This window comes from Nanorana parkeri, unplaced genomic scaffold, assembly GCF_000935625.1.
Source record: "Nanorana parkeri isolate BGI_ZX_2015 unplaced genomic scaffold, ASM93562v1 scaffold96, whole genome shotgun sequence".
Classification (NCBI taxonomy): Eukaryota; Metazoa; Chordata; class Amphibia; order Anura; family Dicroglossidae; genus Nanorana; species Nanorana parkeri.
In genome coordinates, this window is record NW_017306364.1 from 129,939 (window position 1) to 150,307 (window position 20,369).

The following is a 20,369-nucleotide window of genomic DNA, read 5'->3' on the forward strand; positions in this document are numbered from 1 at the left end:
AGGGGTCTAAACAGACCCCTGATATTTCCCTTTTAAAATAGAAAAAGAGATTGAGAACACAAAGTCCTCAATCTCTTTTTCTGTGTCCCCTGTTATCAATGAACAGGAATCCTCTATGAGTGTTCCTGTTCATTCATAACATGAGAACATTGTTTGTTTACTATAACCACAATTATTGATGAATGGGGGTGATATAGATCACTTCTCATTCATAATTGAGGATATAGTTAACATGCCATATCCTCAATTATGTACACACACTCAGCGATCACTGATCGCTGAGTGTGTGTACCTTGCTTTTCTCTCTGACACGCTGTCACAGGAGGCTGAGCGAGCGGTGTGGGAGTAGAGACGCCTGCCGCTCACAGCGCTCTCGTCCTGCAGCGCTCGGCCGGCTGTCACTTTCTTTTCTCCCCGCTGGAACACAGAGCAGCTCCCAGCGGGGAGAAAAGAAACCAGGGATGCACTGATGTATTGGCCGAAACATGGCTCTTTCGGCATTATGCCAAAAGTGCCATTTTCGGCCGATACAGCGGCGCATCCCTGCTTTCTTTCCTCCCCACTGGGCGCTGCTCTGTGCCCCAGCGGGGTGGAGAGAAAGTGTGACAGCCGGCCGAGCGTTGCCGTAGGAGTGCCCTGTGTTTGAGGGTTTTTTTTGGGGGGGGGGAGGGGGCCCAAAAGAAAATCTTGCACCAGGGCCCTTTGTTCCTTAGGTCCGCCACTGAATAGCATTGATATTTCATCAATGAATGCCTCAATACTGAGACATTCATTAATGACTGGTAACCGCTGAGAATCAGCGGTTACCGGCTTTACAGAGCCTTAAATAACTCGTCACGTACAGTGTACGTGGCCAGTCATATAGGCACTTTGTGGCAGGGCATACGGTGTATGTCTCTCATCACGGAGGGTTTAATATTTGAAAGTTAATGTTAGCAGGCCTTGTCTGGGTTAGTTTTTCCCCCCTCTAATTTGGAGAAAAATACATGAAGTGCATATAACCTTGTATTATGCAGATTTGCTATTCATTTTTCCTTCTGCCTGGAGTTCTCCTTTTAATGATACAGGTATGGCATCCACTATCTGTAACCTGTTATCCACAGGGAAAAATAGCTGATTGGTGAGAGGATCATGTACATTTGATTTTTTTTCTTTCCTGCAGTGACCCCCTTCCCTAAATAAAACATTTATGGGCACTTTGAAAAATCTGCATTTCATTTTGTAACTCGGCTGAATTTAAAATATAAAAACAATAATGTAATCTGCTCTTTGGAAAATTGTATGTCCCAGTCTCTCCAGATAGTAGATGTCATACATATAGCTATTCGTTTAATTTAATGATTGGCAAATATAGCCATATAAAAGGGTATGTGTTTATTTCATTGCGTGTACCCAATACAGGTTGTGATAAACTGTATCGACAATACAAATGGCACTCCAACTGCAGAACTGAGTAAGTATTGAAGGATAGGACAGCATAGGAGTTAACAGGTAAAAAAACTGGATGTCTGCATAATTGAAAGGAATAGAAAAAATTAGATTTTCGGACCATGTACATTTTCTGTACAAGAATTTTTTGTTCATTAATTTTCAGCCATGCACATAGAGACTGGTGCGTCAAGCACCATAGTAAAGGTGACGAGGTCTGGTAATTTCCAATGTCACACTGACACTCATCGAACAAGCTGAGCTGCTTTTATAAGGAATTGGGTTACTAAGACCTCGCTATGTCATTTTTCTCTGACTGTAATAAGCAGCCTGGAATTTCACACTAGTTATGAATGTTCCAAAAAAGATGTGGAATGCCGTAAGCAACATATTTGTGTGTGGGTTTTTTTTTCACACACTGGTCCAAGCGTCATTTTCTATAGATTGTAATGGCCGTTGCAATACATTAATGCAGGTTTTTTGTTTCTGAAGCTGGGAAGGCTGCAAGCATGACAGCGACATCTGTAAGGCAACTCCTGCCTTGACAGAGGAAGCCCTAATAACCTCATCCCGTAAACATAGCAAATGGATATATAAGACAAAAAATGGGGTCTTTGAGGTAACCCGTGAACGGAAGACTGATTAAATCTAAAACGTTAACATTTTATTATATCTACAGATTAAAAATATAAAATAATAAACACAAAATACATAGTGCATTCATGACGTGAATCAACTTATAATGAACCAACAGTGAACGCACAAACGCGTTAACAATTTGTGAAGAAGATTTAGTCCTATATTCAGATCTCCTTTAGGTATATAGAAGTTGGTCAATAGACGTGCGATGTTGGATTGGTGTTCCCAACGCTAATAATAGCTTCCTCAGGGGAATGCACTAATGCTCAGAAATCATAAGATATCGGGGTGCACCATCACCTAATACAGGAGCGGAGACCCCTGGAGGGAAAAAGTCATAAATCCTGTAACACTCCTTACCGGAAATCCCCCAAAAAGAGTAAATAGGTGCTGCTTGAAATGACAGCGGATGGCGCCGCACACAAAACAGCTTAGAATGTAGATGTCACCAGCACGACAGAAGCTCATAAGTCAGTGCAAATCGTCTACTCTGAGCCTGATGAAGGGGACCCTGTGCGGCCCCGAAAGCGCTTGTTATTCTGAGTGACATCTATCAATAAATGGATTTGCACTGACTTATGAGCTTCTGGTGTGCTGGTGACATCTACATTCTAAGCCCAGGAGGAAAAACACACAGACCACTCCAATATTTGCCACAAGAGTCCACACAGCGTCCCTCCCATATAACGGCGATCCCTGCCATATGGGAGGGAGACTGTTTTGGACTCTTGCGACAGATATTGGAGTCTGCCCTCACTCCCAGACAAGTGCCTGCACAGAGAAGGAAGTCTGTTCTCAGTGGACGCCCCATCCCCCTGCTCCCTTCTGTTCAAGTAGGCTACTATTGCAGGGAGGAGAGAGCAGAATCTTCCCTCTAACCCCTGCTCCGCGCTGTGTTCTCTAGCCGCTTGAATGGAAGAAGTGACAGCAGGATCACTGGCGAATGGAGTGCCGCTAAGCTCCCAGTATACCCTCTACATAAATGGGATGTATAGTGCATTTAATACTTTCTTTTAGCTTTTAGGAGGCAGGCAAATCAATCTTATTTTTTTAAGACAGTACCACCAAAACAAAGCATTTTACTACTTCTCATGCTGCAAGAGTTATTCCATTATCTGGACAAATAATATTCTCATGTATTAGTCTATCAATGACAGTAATTCCAAGTCACATTGTTACTCAGCTGGTATGTTATTTATTTTTTTGCAGGAGCAACACAGAAAATGAACCTTTTCCAGTCTGTGCAAAGTGCAATGGACAATACCCTATCTAGAGACCCAACAGCAGGTAAATTGTTTTTCACATGTGCAACATATCATCTGCTAATAAACTTAGTTTTATGTGTCCTTAAAGTGTAAAAACAATCCTGACCTAGAGAATTTAGCACCCTAGAAAAAGTGAAGAGTGACCTACTCTGTGCTTGTATGGCTACATATGGAGTGTAGCTTATTATATTCCAGTTACCAAAGCACTTTTAAGAGACTGCTTGGAAATATATTGACTTTTATAACACTGTTCACTGCACTTCACACCAGGTTTTAAACATGCTCACCTTGCCAATCATTTGATGATCGCTGCCACTTGCTTGCTATGTAGATGGATTGCTTATTGAATACCACCTACTACGCAACAGCGAACAAAAAGTTGAAATTGTAGGTTTGTCACACATAACTTCTAAGATGGATGTCATCTGGGAAAAATCTTTCCTTCTGTTTTTTTATATGAGTTGCACTACTATAAGTTAGAAGATTACATCTGGGTGTGACCATTTGAATCAATGGTTCTCAAAGTGTGGGGCATGCTATGACACTGCAGGTGTCTTGCCTCAGGCAGCACAAGGGGTAATATTTGTTGCTGTGGAAAGTAATATGTCTCTTTATCTTATCAAGTGCCGGTCTTCTGTTGCAATGAAATCCGTAGACTGCCACACACAACTTTGCAGTCCATCCTTCCTCCATTTTACCCAGCTAAGCTTGACTTCTTACATGAGAAGCTATGCAGTCCTTCACTGCTTGAACAGCATTGCTGGCCCAGGCAAATGTGCAGAGTCATGTGGCTTTGGGGAGTTAGAAATAATGTAGGATAACGTGTGATGGAGGGTTTCTCTTGTGGCTCAGAGCACGGAGAGTGGCTTTGAGAGACAAATTTGCATCAGATGGGACTGAGATGATGCGGAAGGAGGGGAGCTGCACTCTTTTTTTTTTTTTTATGCAGGCTATACAATGTGTATTGGGGTGGGGGAGGGATGAATGTTGATCTGCTTCCAAAGCGTGGCTTTGCCAAAAAAAGGTTTGATAACCACTGATTAAAAGGTAGTAAGTTGCTAGTAGTGCAGACTGGGACATTTTTCTACTTTGGCTCCAACAGTTGGGGCACTTGCTTCATTCTTTTTAGGGTTATACATTAACAGCAGCTTTAAAATTGTACCGTTAGTCCTAGGGAACAATTGATTATGCAGGTTTTGGAGCATTTTTGTAGCGTGCTATAACATTCCTTCTACCATGTCCAGAATGTCAGTTATGGCAACTTCCATTACACACTTGGTACAGGTTTTCATTAAACTTTGCACTGTCATCTGTGAGGATCTTATAGCGGTGCTGTACCTTTTTAAAAGAAAAAAAATCAGGAAGGCTTTTAATGCAGAAGAGACATTCTATGTCTTCTTACCCTTGTGCCTTCTTTAGAATGTGCAGCTCAGTGTAAGTTCTCGGCATACCTTTTCATCTGGATGAATTAACTCCCATGCACATGTGCTGAGGTTAGGGCATACCAGGCTGGCCAATCAAGAAGATGGAAGAAGACCCTGCAAAGATGTCCGTACCAATGAGAGAACTCATGGGCGTTGTTGGAGGAGAAGTGGGTATAGCTAGTTCTGCTTCAAGTTGGGAAAAAATTACTGTTACTCAATGGTGATATGATGTGCTGAAAGGCAGTTGAGTCCTATAGGCTACTGTCCAAAGCTGCCATGGAGACAGATAAACAGGATCGTACGAGAATCGTGCAGTGTATGGAAGGCGTGCGACCGTTTCTACTGTACGGTCGCACGTCTTCCGTCGAAACCAGCATGCTAGAAAACCCGCCGAGAATCGTACGATTCTCGGCGAGTTAGTGGCCTGCTGGTTCGACAACTGGCGAACGGGCCGGTGTGCGCACGCACACACTGCCGGTTTGCAGTCATCGTAAGCCCGCCCCTCATTACAGTCATCGTAAGCCTGCCCCTCAGGGGGGCGGGCTTGCGATGATCGAGAGTACGATCTGCCTTTCCAAGATGGGCAGATCGTACGTTTTTTTAAGTACTTTACAACCATCGCAAGACTAAGGTCTTGCGATGGTTGTAAAGTGTATGGCCACCTTTAGGGGCTGAAATGCAGAATATGGGACTGTACACCAGCTGGCTGGGATTGCTGGTGGGAGGAGAAGTGGCGGAGGGGTGTTGGTAAGGTCATGTTCTCATGCTTTGTGAGAAAGTGAACTTAACCTTTAAGACATTTAAAATGCCAATTTGCATTGATAATGTCTGTCTATCATTCTCAGAGGAAAATGATTTAGATGGGCTTGAAATGCAGTGGCTGCAATTGTTGACCTGCTTCTGAGAATACTAGTTGCCAGGCTGGGTTTGCCTTTAATAATTTCTCAGTTGTTGACAATAATGCTCAGCCACAGACGTTTAAAGTGACACTACACTCAGGAGATAAATCTTAAAACTGCATTCAAGTACCTTTTAACTATTAACAAAAATGTCTTATTTGTGTTTTATTTACAAAAATCTTATTTGTGTATCACTCAGCTGTGGAACCTCAAATCATCTCTGAATTGGTGCTGACACTGTCCTTCTGGAGGGTGACTTCTTTTGTTCCCAATGATCCCTGTGTGTGTGTGTTGTAAAGTAGCCACAGCTCCAAGCTTGCTCCCATGATGGACTACAATCTCAATACAAATTAGTAAACTAAACATGAGATTGTAGTCCATCGCGGGAGTGAGCTTGGAGTGGTGGCTACTTTACAACGCACACAGGGACCATGAGGAACAAAAGTAGCCACCCGCCAGAAGGAAGGACCGTGTCAGTGTGTGCTCTAATCATGTATTGCTACCACTCACCAGTATAGTCTACATCAGGGTTTGGGAACCTCCGGCCCTCCAGCTGTGGTGAAACTACAAATCCAATATTGCATATGTCTCTGGGAATCATGCCTGTGGCTGAAAGGTTCTTGTAATGCCTCCCAGGTTTTATAGTTTCACCACAGCTGGAGGACCGGAGGTTTCCCACCTCTGGTCTACATGGAGTAGAGAAATAAAGTGGCACACGCAACTCATTTATTTACTTGTATAAATGAATGTGGATTTTATGTACAAAGTGATTATAATGCAAGTTCCTATTTCTTATCAGCTCCATGTAATATCAAAGATCATGCTAGATAATATATTCAGCCTAACAAATGTTTGTCATGTTCACCAAGAAGATCCCACCTGACAGTGCTAGCTTCGCTTCTAATTAACTTCATATTTTGGTGGCTGTCCAACACCGAACATAAAATAATGCTGTCAGATGCATTTAAGATGCCGAAGTTTGAAATGTCACATTTGCTCCTTCGTGACAGTCAGCACAGCTTGTGAAAACCCGAAAAAAAGAATCTGTTCTCTTTTCTCTGCTTGTATGTGTTTCAGTGACATGATCTTCAAGACAGCCGTCTAATCAAGCCCAGCAGTGATTATGCAGAGGTGGTTTTGAGCTGTGACTGTTAAAGGGACATAGTTTCCTTTTCCTTTTAGCAACTTGTGCACTGTCACCCCAGTGAAGTAGTATGAGGATGGGTAGAATCCTTGGCCTGAGCTGTTCTGTCTTCCCCCTAAACTAAACTGACACTCGCACCGTGTGCAGGGAGTAAAGTCCTTTTCATCTACCCCTTAACTTTTACCTAAACAAGAATGCTTGTGTAACCCAGGTTCTCCTGTTTAGGTGAGAAGCAATGTCAACAGACAAGAAAAGGTTACATACATGAAAAATTAGACAAATCCCTGTATTCACAGATTTAGATTAGGTTCCCATAAGTATTAAGTATCTGCATACACTGATGAGCTCTTTCACACTCTTATACATCCCTTGATCACTATCCATAATTCTAAAATCTTAGGACTCTCAAATCTGAAAGCTTCCCCCCAATCTCCCCAAGCTATTGATCTAAATCTCATCTTCATTTATGCAAGATAAATTAACCCCGTCCTTTGAATAATAACAGTATGCTCTTTTGCCCATGAACACCATACAAAACTTCATCTGATCCGTTGTAAAACATTGAGTCATTCCGGGTGACTGTTTGGCATGGCTGTAATGTTAAATACAAATTTGCATCATGACATAGTGACATGGTGGTCTTGGAACAGAAGACCTAGACAGCAGTGCATGCTCATTTAAAAATTGGTTAGACGGTGGATGTATTTATTCAGCATTATGTAAAGTGACAGAATAATACAATTTTCTAAGATAAAGGAAAAATTAAGTTTACCAAAGGTGGAACCATACCATTTCATACCACTGTATTAGAGTCTGTTTTCAAGCCATTGTGCCTTTTGTGGACATCTTTGAGAGCACATCACCTATGGTTGGAACACCACTCTAAATTTGATAGATATTTATGTGAGCCCTCAGCCTCTAATGTACTTTTCTATCAAATTGCATAGAAAGGGGTTTGAAGATCTGGGAAAAAAAGGAAACAGGAGTAAAAGTAGAGTTGTCTCCAATAGAGAGCAGTAAGGTTTTATCTTCTGTTCTTTGGGAAATTGAAACATGTAATCTTGAGTCACCCTAGGCAACAATTCCACTTTTTCCCCATTTTTTTTCCTCTTCCCTTTTTAAATGTGTGGTCTTATCACTGTACTTATCATTTGAAAAAAAAAACTGATACAAATATGAAAAAGATATCCACATGTAGCATAATGGAAGGAAATGGCTCGTAACTTCATGATGTAGCGATTTGTGACACCATTCATGCTCCATAAGCAAGCTTCCACCCAAACTGACATTGCGCTGCTTAAGAAAACCTGATCCACGTATGCTGGACTATCCCATCACTCATCTATCCCAAAACCTTAGTATTGCTATCTTGTGTTTTTCACTTCAGCTTAAAACACCTTTTAGAAGTTTTATCCTATTTTATCTAATTTATGAATCAATACGAGGTAGACAGTAGATCAATTCCATTTTCCTTTTTTTTTTATAATATAAAACAGTGAAATGTGTTGAAAGAATGTAATAGTTGCTATTGATGAAGATAAAAACGATGAACTTTAGTTAACTTGGTCCTCCAGTTCCCTCTACTGGTGCAATCATGGGTTTTACAACTCAATGTGGCAAATGGTGTTTTAGAACCTTAAACAAATAATTTTTAAGGTTTACAAATATAGAGAGATATTTAAAAAAATGTGTAGTATGATGGTTCTTCAGCATTTTGAGTAAGAAAATTACTATTAGAAAGCATGCTCTTAGAATTTAAAAATGACTTATAGGACAGTTTTAAAATGACTCTATTTTGAAGCCCAGTTACCTGCCTAAGAAGCCTTTCCTGGTTACTGCCATTGTCTGTAAGCTCCAAGGATGCATGCTATTTGTAGAGCATTGACTTTACTTGCAGTGATGCTGAACAAGGTCTGTGCTACTTCAGAAACAAGTATGTAACCCAGAACTCTTAACAGTAACAGAATAAAGTCTTCTCAAATGACTGTATGCATGATGATGGTTTCTGTTTAAACTGTGTTCCTAACCTTCACAAAACCCATCAGATCCGCCTGACCACCGCTATAATCCATTTAAAATAATTTGCCTTTTTTTGCAGTAATATTTGGTGAAGATGTCGCTTTTGGAGGTGTTTTCCGATGTACTGTCGGCCTGAGAGATAAATATGGTAAGATGCATATTTTTTAAATTCAGTAATGGCTGTCGCGTGTGTATGTATGTGTGTATTATATATGCACACACTCACTTCACAAATTGGAATGTGTAATTAAATTAAAATGTAAATAAGCCTCACCCTCCCTTTTATAATCCATTCTCATAAAACAGTGCAAATTAAAGTGCAATTCCAATAAGACCTGTTTCCCTACCATCTGCTTCTGCCTCTGTTGCATAGTGCATGTAGCATTTTTTCTGACCGCACTGGACAGGAACACAGGCGTTAATGTGCCACACGTTCGGGTGCTGGAGATCGCACTGCGACCGGGGGGCGTGGCTGCGGTGCCATTTACTTAAATGCACCGCCACGCCTCTTCCCGCCCCAGTCCGTAATAGAAGTCACCAGCACTCGATGATGTGTGCACTTTTTATTAAATCGTCACATGCGTCAAACAGCCAACGTTTTGGGGCCACGCAGGGTCCCTTCTTCTGGGCGACACAGTGACAACAACAAGTATGCGACTTCAGCTTTAAATAGTGAACCACACAGAATACACCACAGAACCACCCCATGACGTCATACTGACGCAGGGAGCACTGGGGTGCTTTCAATGGTCAGTTTTTATTAATTTATGTAAAAAATCCCCAAAGAATCCAAAAGGGGAAAAAAATACATTTGTTTCTGTAGGTCCTTAAAATGTGTTAGCTGGAGTTGGGAATTGAATTTGTTAGTCTAGAAAGATCATCTAAATATGCTAGTCCATTTAACACTCCCTCTCCACAGGGTGACAATGCTGCTGTCCAAGTCAGGGTGGCTCCACTGTATAGAGGAGCAACAGAGCCAAAGACAGGAAGTTTGTTATTGGCTGGACCACCAGGTGGAAATAAAGAGGAAGGGAAAGACTAGAAAAAAAACCGAATGCAGCCGCCACATTTAAGGATTTGTAAGCTGCAATATATTACGTTGTTGCTTTTGGGTTTAATGATGTATTAATAAGTACATTTGCATTCAAAGCTGCCTTTTATATCTGTCTGGAGTTCAGCTGTGAATATGGAGCAAAATGTGACAGACAAAAAAGAGGACTTAAGCTATTGTATCTGTATAAGATTTCTAGGAAGTTCATTAGAATAATGTTCATGCTTCTACTTTGGTATGGAAAAGCCTTGTTGTTCATTAGGCCGGCCAGATGTTTCCTCTTCCCCCTCCATCCCAAGTATCCTTTTATCTTTTTTGACTACCACTTAATTTCTCTCCCTTTTTTTTTTATACCCTATGTTTTTATTGCTTCCATTTTTAAGCTATAAAATGTGTGCGGTCAGTGCACACGCACTTAATTTATATCAGGTTGACCAACTATGAAATGGTAGGGCTGCATAAGATGTTTGCCACATGTAACATGCAGGTACATTGTGTAGACTTCTAAGAACTAGAAATAAGTATTTGGTAAATCAGTGGCAAACATGTTATTTTTACACCCTTTCTACTGCACTGGGCTTTACTTTTAGATGCACTGGTTCTGAATGTTATGCCCAGTATAGGCTTCTTTGTAGGACTTGTGCAGTGATTTGGGCATTTATAAAGTCGGTCCCTGCAGCGATCTTCCATCCCGAACTTTCTGGTTCTGGGGGAGGATACTGAGGGCAGAGGGTGCCATAAGCTCCTTCTGCCATCAGTCAAACTGCTGGACACAGAGGAGGGGACGTGGCCTGCCGCAGGGCTGTCTGTGTCTATAGATGCACACAGCCACTGCGGGCATGGCTGTGAACGCACACACACGGGTCGCCCTCACAGCAGCCACTTAGCTGATGTAGGCACTTGTGCGAGGGGCATGGGGAAAAGCACTGCGGGGAACCACTAGAGAACAAGGATCTGAAGCATGTAAAAAAAAAAAATCTATTTAAATGCAGTCTCCTAGTAAAAAAAATAAAAAGACTAAGTTTTAATATCACTTTAAATCTGACTTAATGCCACACCCTATCAGCTGAATAGACCTAAAGTGACTCTGTTCCCTGGCTGCCATGCAGATGCTTTGGTGTCAATGTTTTTTTGGACTCTTTGGCCCCGTTCACACCTGACCGTTTTGTAGCGCGTCCTACGCTCGACGAACGCGCTACAAAACGGTCAAAAAAATAAATAGCATTGTAGTCAATGCCCTCGTTCCCACCTAGGCGTATTTCCGCCCGTCCCTAACGCCCTACAAAACGGCCCACGCCTGAAAAGGTCCCGGGACTACTTTGGGCCGTTTTGTAGGGCGTTTTCCATTGGGATACAGCCAAGTAGCCTTTGGAATCGCGCGACGGTCGTGCGACTTTTTTACCGCGAATCGCGGTAAAAAAAACGCGTGACGGTCGCGCGACAGACACGCATATTACAATACGCCTAGGTGTGAATGGGGCCTTAGACCTGAAACTTATATAGCGCTAAGGCATTTTGACATTTTTCTGACACTCCTATATGGCATGCCAAACTCCGTTCTAGAAAATGCTTGTTCTGGGTCTGTGACTGAAAAGTATTAAAGCCAGGGACAGGCAGGCAACTATTATTATTTTTTTTTAAGTGAGGGCCAGCAATGGTTGTTTGTTTGGTAATAATGTGAAAGTGCGTCAATAAACAGACATATTGATATCGCAGTTGGAGTGTCAGTGGCTTCTCTCTTTGATGCACACTTACCATGTCTGCATGGATCTGCCTCCGTGCTTGGTGTGTTCAGATTAGAAAAGCACAGAAGAGGGACTGGCAGGATCACTAGGTATTTGTGTGCAAAAAAAGAAATACAGCTATCACAGGTTACTTGTATGAAGTTTTTAGAATTAAATACACATATCTGTAATAAAGAATGTAGTGGTAACATACAATTTAAATATTTTCTCAGTGAAGATTTGCATGTGATAAACGATTATCCAAAGAACTGTCTGTTTCCATATAAAGTGCTTGCTTCTGCCAGGCCCTGTGCTGACTTTCCAGATACAAGTGTGCGTGTATGTTCTTGTATGGTCAGCAGATGGCGGGCTAACTTCACTTTTCTACCGTGACTGTTACTGGAAAGCTATCTTGCTGGAAAGTTGAACGCTTCCTGCTCCACTAATCAACTGACCATTTAGCATCTTAGTGCTTGCACTGTCATTTAAATAAAGTTGAGAATTGTTCTACTTGGTATGTTGTGGTATCTGCCTTTTGCTGTATCTTCTATCTTTGCCGTGTTTACTGTAAAACACTTGTAAAATGTATGAAATGTTATTTCCAGTGCCATATGTTAAGTTAATTTGTGGCATGTGAATGCTTTGTACTCATCATCCATTTGAATTGTTTTTATTTATTTTTTTCAATTATTTCTATGGAACTTCAAGTGTATTGATAGCAGTTGTAGAGTAAGGAAAAACTCATCAATTTGTTTCTGTCTTAAGTTCAATTTGGGAGAATTCCCTTTCATTCATGTTTTGGAGATGCAACAGGAAAAGAGGGGAAAATCTCCCCAAAGTTAAGGGGATTTCTATCTCATAGAGTTGTCACAAGGTCAGGTGACTCTGTTGGATGTTTTACCCTCGCCTCTTGCTCTGGTGACAATTAAAAAAAAAAATTGATTTCTCTTTTGTTAATTGAAAGGACATAGTGGAGATCTTGATCTCGTTACTGATGGGTTATATGCCACTTGCAGGAGTAGGTCGCTAAGCATAAAAAAAGAAGCTCGGCTCTGCGGGTGACTCCTGCTGGTGGCCACACCTCCAACCAAGGCAGTTTTTGGCCTAGTGTCAAGGATTAAGGACCCATCTCCCTGCTGGGGATCTCTGTTCCTGTTTTTTTTTATCCCTATTAGGGTGTTATTTTGTATATTTTTCTTCACTCTTCATTGATCTTCAATCAACAGCTGAGCTGGGTGATAGGCTGGATAATATAGATTCTTGTAGTTCCCCAGCTTAGCCATTGAGCGCACGCAGTTCTCTGCCTGAGAGAGCGAGATTGCCTGCGACAGCCCTGGAGAAATGTGGGGCAGACTATGAGATATCTCACGGGAGTCAGCACAGAGGATGCAGCGACTGTACTTTGAAACAGACTTGTTTCTGTGAGAGTGGTTAGCCTTCTTAACCTCCTTCATCCCTGGTGGCTTGGTGGGTTCAGGCTTGTGGAGTTGGGGCATGGTGTGGACCCTATTAGGGCAGCGGTGTTGGTGCAGTAGGCACTGAGAGGGGCTGTGCGACATGTGGGGGAGTTTATCCCTCTCCTGGGTCAGGCTCTATTTTTCCCACCTGTAAATCCTTGCAGACCCGTGCTTCACTCTCAGGTTCTGCTTTTGGGGGTCTCTGGAACCCTGAGTTCTATTCTATTGCTATGGCAAACCTTACTTTTGTTTCAGAAGTTTGTCTTTCGCTTGTGGAGCAAGTTTTTACTAAAGAGCAAAGTATAAAGGCGCTCCCCACCGTTGCTTTCTCCTGGGATTTCAGCATCTTCTGTGAAAATAGCGACGACAGATCGAACTCACTCTGCTAGGGATGATAAAACCTTTCACTAGAGAAAGTAGTGGTCTCTGCACTTATTAATTTGTTTTGCAAGACTTTTAAGAAGCACGGTAACCTAGTGGTCAGCACTTCTGCCGTGCAGCAGAGGCATTCCTGGTTCAAATCCTCGCCAGCCAGACATTACCTGCATGGCGTTTGTTTGTTTATATTGAAGTGTCTGCGGATGCCCCTTTGGAAGCTCCAGTTCCTTTTGGTACAAATAAGTCTAAACGTTTGACTAGGACTTTATTTACAAAGAATAAGACTGCCTTCTGGGGTTATTTTGTACTTCAATAAATGTGTAACACTTTACTGGATATTAGACCTCCTTATTTCCAGAATGTATTTTTTGGCTGTCATTCTATACCACATATTGTGGCTTAAATGCTAGTGAGCAGACCAGACTCTGAAAAAAGCCCTTGTGGATTTACCATTTTAAGGTGCAAAGCTGGATGATATATTCAAAAATATCACGTGCGATAAGAGTAAATTTTTACCACAGCTTTAGAAAGGTAAGAAAACTAGGCCTAAGCTAGACACTTCCTTTAGTCTCACAAACATATGTTTGTCCCCAAGTATCTGTCACGAACCCGAGCCCCGTCTCCTCACACAGCCGCGGCGCCGTCTCGTTGCTAGGAGATGGGCCGGCAGGCTTGCGTACTCGGCTCCTCCCTTCAGACATCTCCCTCGGACTCGTCACACATAGGAGTGAGGGCGTAGCAGCCCGGCCCTTCGGAAGCATCCCCTTGCTAGGAGACGTTCGGCAGGGCCTCTGCTGACTGCTCCGCCCCAACACACCTGCCTACTCATGAAAGCCTGGAAGGCACACTTGCTCAATGTTCTAGCGAGGTAGAACGTTGAGCAATTTCTTAGGGCTCATACCTCTGCTCCAGCACATGAACCTTTCGCTCCAGAAGCATTGTAATCCGGACTTCTTCCAGCACAGCAGTGATCCTTCGCCCTGTACTCCTGGAGGGCTCTGAATACCCTAACAAACCGCAAGTACCATCCTGGACTCTGTATTTGTTTACATTCCCTGCAACTCAGTGGGGTTTAAAGAGACACTGCTCTACAAAGGGGGTTGCTCTGGAGTACTGGTAATTACTGTTTGATAAGCCTGCAATAGTGTTATGCATTAGTGGAGTGAACTACCGTATACCAAAAAACATACGGGACTACTTTTCTTTCCTCTGCCAAGTTGTTGTAGTTGCTATAGTTTTTTTGCATTAGTGAAGTGAACTACTTTATTTCGAACTACAAACCCCCACAGGCCCCAACTAACCACAATATTGCAAAGAGGGAAGGTTCACTTGTTGTTACAGTATCCTCAGATAAAATTCAAAAGTCTGTTAAGTCCTGCTTCTCCAGTGGGCAGAAGAGGTATTAGCTGCCTAAGTGCTCCAAGTCCACTGAGAAGACTACTTTCCGCATGAGAGCTTTCCCCCACCTGCCCAGCTAAGGTGGGGACACTTACTTCTGTTTGTGGACCTGTGGTTGTCTTAAATTTCTGACAGGTGGGTTTGAATACTGGCTTTATGGAATACAAAATACTTTAATTCAAACCTTCAATAACCTCAGATTCGCTTACGTGATCTATCGTCAGCTCTAAGGAGTCTCAATGCCACATCAGAAAAATTTGAAGGATATTATTCAGAATTTTTCATTGTGCCCAAAAAGGATAGGGTTCTTCTGTTTTTGGATCTTTAAGCCCTTGACTTATTTGTGAAGGTCTGCAAGTTCAAACTGAGTCTATCTACTCAGTGAGCAATACTCTTCATCAGGGTTTTTTTCTGGTATTCATAGACATTTAGGATATTTGCCTCCATATTCTTGGCACTGGTCCTTGCCTTGTTTGGACAGCAGGGGATATAAGTGGTGACTTACTTGAATGACTTCCTCTTCAAGCAGATTCTCAGTCAGATCTGAAAATTAATCTTCCGAATATCATGCACATTCTGAAGGGGTTTGTTTTGGATCCTGAAAATCATCCTTGATTCCATCACCCTGGAGTATCTATGAGTTATCATGTACACTTATCAGGCCAAGGATTTTTCTTACTCCTGGATAAGATTCACAGGCTTTGTTGTCAAATTCACGCATTGCTTTCTTGCAAATGGGTGATGATTTGCACTTTGTATGAGGGTCTGGGTCTAATTGTTTGCCTTTTGTGAGGCAATTCCATGTGCGCCAATTCCATAGGCCTCCACTTGAAGGGATACTGGTAATTCTAATGGTTCCCGTTTGGCCACGATTTCCTTGGTGCACAGGCTATTCATAGACGTCCCCTGTTAACTTCCTCTTTGACCGGAGTTTTATCCCAAAGTCCAATGTTGCATCCTGCTTTACAGTCTCTTTGGCTTCAATGGTATGGCTATTTAAAGCCAAGTGATCAGAGATGGGGTTTGTCTGAATCTGTGATCTTACAGCATTAAAGCATTTGTCTAAGCCCAATAGGAAGAAGTCGCTCAATGTCGCTCGTCGCTCAAAGTCGCGCGATTTCCATGTTGCTCAGTGTGAATGGGTTTTAAGACCCCATTCACACTGAGCGACATGGAAATCGCGCGACTTTGAGCGACGTGTCTCGCGACTTCTTCCTATTGGGCTGTATGCAATCAGGAGCAATATCGCTCAAAACCGCTCTAAAAAAGGGTCATGTAGGAGCGACAAGCTACCAGCGACGAGCTACAAGCGATATTGAGCGACGAGATGTGAACAGCTTCATTGAAATGGATTGGAGAAGCTACATAGAGCGATATAGCATGGAAATATGAGCGATATCGCTGCAAAAATCGCTCCATAAATCGCTCAGTGTGAATGGGGCCTTAGAGTTTATGTTGTTGCCTCTGCCGATGTTTCCTTTTGGTCGCAATCATTTATAGGCGACTGCTTAGTTTGTTTGAGCCGGGGTTTTTGTTGTTGATTTTTTTTTTTATTGTTCCCGCACCCTGGGGGACACTGCTTTTTGAGATGTCCCATCGGTACAGAGATCAAGATCTCCACTGTGTCCTTCAATGAACAAAAGAGAAAAACACAACAGTAAAAACCTGACAGAGATCCTAACGCTCCCCCACTTTAGTTTTACCTTTACATATACATGTAAAGGTAAATGTTAACATGCATTTGGCTATGCTGCCTTATTTAATAGGCTGGAATGGCATAGTGTGCACACCATATGTGCAAACAATCAGAATCCAGCTGTCCGGCAGCCTCGAACTGACTGGTTAATAAAAATAATTTTTTGATTGGCTGTTTTGGGTTTCTGCACAGAACTGGTCATTTATTTATTTTATCAACAGGTCCAGTGATACATAGTTTAATTTTAGAGTGATATTTATGATAAAATAAGGACTATTCTATTCTCTGTATAACTGCCTAGATGTCAGCGCAAAGTTCCTCTCTAGACATTTGCTCTCTTTGAATAGCATCTGACATAGTGGAAGTAGTGACTTGTCATGCCTATGTTGATCGTATTGTGTCATAGCTGGATCTAAGTCTATAGCCTTGTGCCGTCCTTCAGCACAAGTGTCTGACATTTATTATTAATGGAAATGTGTGAATTCGCTTTCAACTGAATGGTGTGTATTCATCCTGAGCAGATAAAAAAAAAAAAGTTGAAGGTTGTATTAAGAAAATCATGTATTAGTGCTTGGCTTGAAGCTTTAATATTTGCATTTGCTAGTGTTTAACCACTTGCTGACCGGAGTGTTTACACCCCCTTCCTGTCCAGGCCATTTCTCAGTATTCAGCGCTGCAGTACTTTGACTGACATTTATTCCGTCATGCAACGCTGTACTTAAAATAATTTTATTCCATTTTTTGGGGGTCAGATAGAGCTTTCTTTTGGTGGTATTTAATCACCACTGGGGTTTTTATTTTTTACTATATAATGAAAAAAGTACCGAAAATTTTGAAAAAAAACAAAACTGTTTTCCATACGTTATGTTATAAAACAGTTATTATTACCCAAATTTTTGGCAAAATATAAAAGACGTGGTCACGTCGGGTAAATAGACACCAAACATGTTAAGCTTTAAAATTGCGTGCGTCCGCAAACTCGACAAAACTACCATACCCAAAATTGGCCATAGGCGACGCTTTAAAAGCTTTTACCGCTCCTCAGGTTAGTGTTATCAGTGATTGATGGCCCTAGAATTATTGCTCTCACTGCGACGTTTGCTGCAATACATAACATATGCAGGGTAATGGATGCAATGGTCGTTTAGGCACTTAGGCGCACTCGACGCATGTTTGCATGTGTATGTGGGGGGCGGGGGACTTAAAACATTTTGTAAAATTTTTTGTATTACCTTTTATATGTTAATTTTATTTCTTTTTTGTAACTAATTCTTTTAAACATTTTTTTTCACTTAACTTTATTACTATCACATAGGGGACTAACAAGCCCCCTTTGTAATAGCCAATTTTCAGTGACAGGTCCTCTTTATGGAGACATCAGGGGTCTTTAAGACCCCCCATGTCACCTAGGGACCCCCAGAGAAGCTGATGAAGCAAATACCTGCTTCACCAGCTTCTCTCTGGTTTCTGTACCGGAGAGTGACACTGAATGCAGGAAGTGATGTAATGAACATCACTGCCTGCATTCCGAAGAGGAGGAGGAGATCAAACGGAGCTCGTGTACTGAGCTCTGTTTGATCTCCGGCCACAGAGCGAGTCAGAGCTGCTGTGCTTGTCCCAGGCTCGCACCGGGCACAGCGGAGCTCGGCATTGCCAGCAGCGCCTGCGGCAGAGGGGGCGCGCACACCCGCACTCATATTACAAGCGATGGAGCGTCTCTACAGAGTCCCGAACGCTCTTATGTAAACAGCCATCGCCTGTTGTTTACATTGCAGGCTGATTTCCCCGTCGAGCACAATCGGGGCGGGATGGGACGTTTAAAAACGCCCACCTGCATTCAAGAAGCCGCTGTACCGCCGTTTAATTAAAACGGCCGGACAGCAGGTGGTTAAGCAGCTGCATATATTGGACATACCTAGTGGGTACATATTTTCACAACCTACAATTTTAACATACCATGTCCTCAGATCCTTAACCCTTTGTTGGGAAAGACAGTCCTGCTCATGTAGTTTACAATTGATAATGAAATTTGCCAGCACAGTAAAGAGTGGGTTAAATAGTATTTGAAGCAAAACTCTCCCCAACCCCCTTTAGACAGCGAGAACTAAGTAGGATTTTTCAGTCCTGGAGTTTGCAGAAAGGGCATCTAAAAATGGTACGCTACAAGTTTTTTACATTTTTGCTTTGTGAAAGGGAACATGCAATAAATATAAAGACTGTGCTATCCCAGTTTGGCTGTAAAGGTGGAAATGCACTGTAAGTGTCCCCTGGTGACAGTGCATGAAACACTTTGTCCCTTTTGATGGGTGTTATGGATGCTGAGCTAGCTTGGTCTACAGCGCACTCCTCTCCCCCCACTGCTATCTGACCATGCTGCTCACAAGCAGACAAATAGCTAATTAGGATTGATTTTCAGCATGCATGTGGAGGGGGTGTGTCAGCACAAGACTCACAGCAGAGGGAATGTTAGCAACAAAGCTCTGCTTAAGATACACAGTAGGAATGCCCACAAATTGGGCTTTTGGCGGAGAAGGAGCTGACAGGCAGCTATGGGAGAGAAAAATAATAGATTTAAACATTTTAGGAGAAAAAAAACCTATAGGATGTGATTATTTATTTGTTTACTATGACCTTTTGTAGCCACTTGAAATACTTGGGGTGTGACTAATCATAGTTTTGTGAAATTGGTGTGGGTCACACCGAGGGAAATTTTCAAATAATGAACCGGGTACTAAGTGTCTCTGCCATATTCTTTTGTGTACCATGTTACTGATGTAGCCTTGGAACCTTGACAGATGAGGTGTTAACTATGCTTAAAAGTTCTGGACCGCTGTGATTTGAAGCCGCACGAAAAGAGGAAGATGCAGTTGTTTCAGATTATTGCTCGCACATAATTTCCTATTTTTGCTTTGTTAATGCAAAGTTATATAGCATCTTTTTCCCAAAATAAAAGTATCAGGATATGGTCAGTCTCGAAAAATGGTGCCCCAAGTCTTCTCCTTTGTAATGAGGTACCAGCCTATTTAGTTGAAGTGTGTGGCCTTGGTAACATGGAGCACTGCATCTTGTTGCAGAGCATCAATGCAGATCATTTGTATCATTAAAGCACTTTGACATTTCTTGTACATTGCATTACAATTACATTTGTTATTGCACCCTGCTGTGGCTTTGGGAATACTGGAGGCTGAACATAGCTCCATGGAGCAGTGTTAAAATGTGTAACAATGTACCATTTAACCTGTAGACAGCTCTGGTTGTAGGACCAACAAAGAAGCTATTCTCATTTCAAGTCTGTCCCACAGAGTGTGCATTTTTTACCGTTTGGGTACAAAAGATCAGGTTGTATTCTCCTCTTTAGTTTTCTGTGTGACCCCAAACATTAGCTGTAGTAATAATGTAAGGTGACCAGGTGCAAGCAGGGTGAGGTAGCAAGATTGTCGTCTTCTGGGGGTAGACTAGCATATAACTGAAAGCACGGTTTAACTGACCTGGAGACCTTTATTTGCAAGTTGTACAAAAATAAAACAATACAATTAATAAAGTTTGAACCTGTTCAGCTATAGGTAACACAGCTGGCTAGCTGCAGGCCTAACACCCACTTTGGTTACAGGATAGTAACAGGATAGCGCCTCCTTCTCAGCAATGGTGGAGGAGCTGTCTTCAAGTAGGAACACACCTTGTCCCTAGTCTGCATTTGCTGTACACATGGGAGAGTCCCATGATATCTGTCTGAAGGAAACCTGTAACCATGTTTTTATACTACCACTCAAGGTTCTGCAAACTAACTTGTGACAATAATAAAAAATGTTTTCTATGGATATTAAAGTGCAATGCAAACCCCCCCCCC

General features: G+C 42.1%; 1 protein-coding gene across 2 annotated transcripts in view; it reads left to right on the forward strand.

Annotated features, from left to right (window-relative positions):
- BCKDHB (branched chain keto acid dehydrogenase E1 subunit beta) overlaps positions 1-20,369 on the forward strand; it is a 168,254-nt gene that overhangs the window by 9,818 nt on the left and 138,067 nt on the right. For both annotated transcript variants that reach the window (XM_018552720.1, XM_018552719.1), the window contains exons 2-3: positions 3,277-3,354; positions 8,898-8,966. In XM_018552720.1, coding sequence (XP_018408222.1) covers positions 3,277-3,354; positions 8,898-8,966 — 147 coding nt within the window. The remainder of the gene's footprint in view (positions 1-3,276; positions 3,355-8,897; positions 8,967-20,369) is intronic.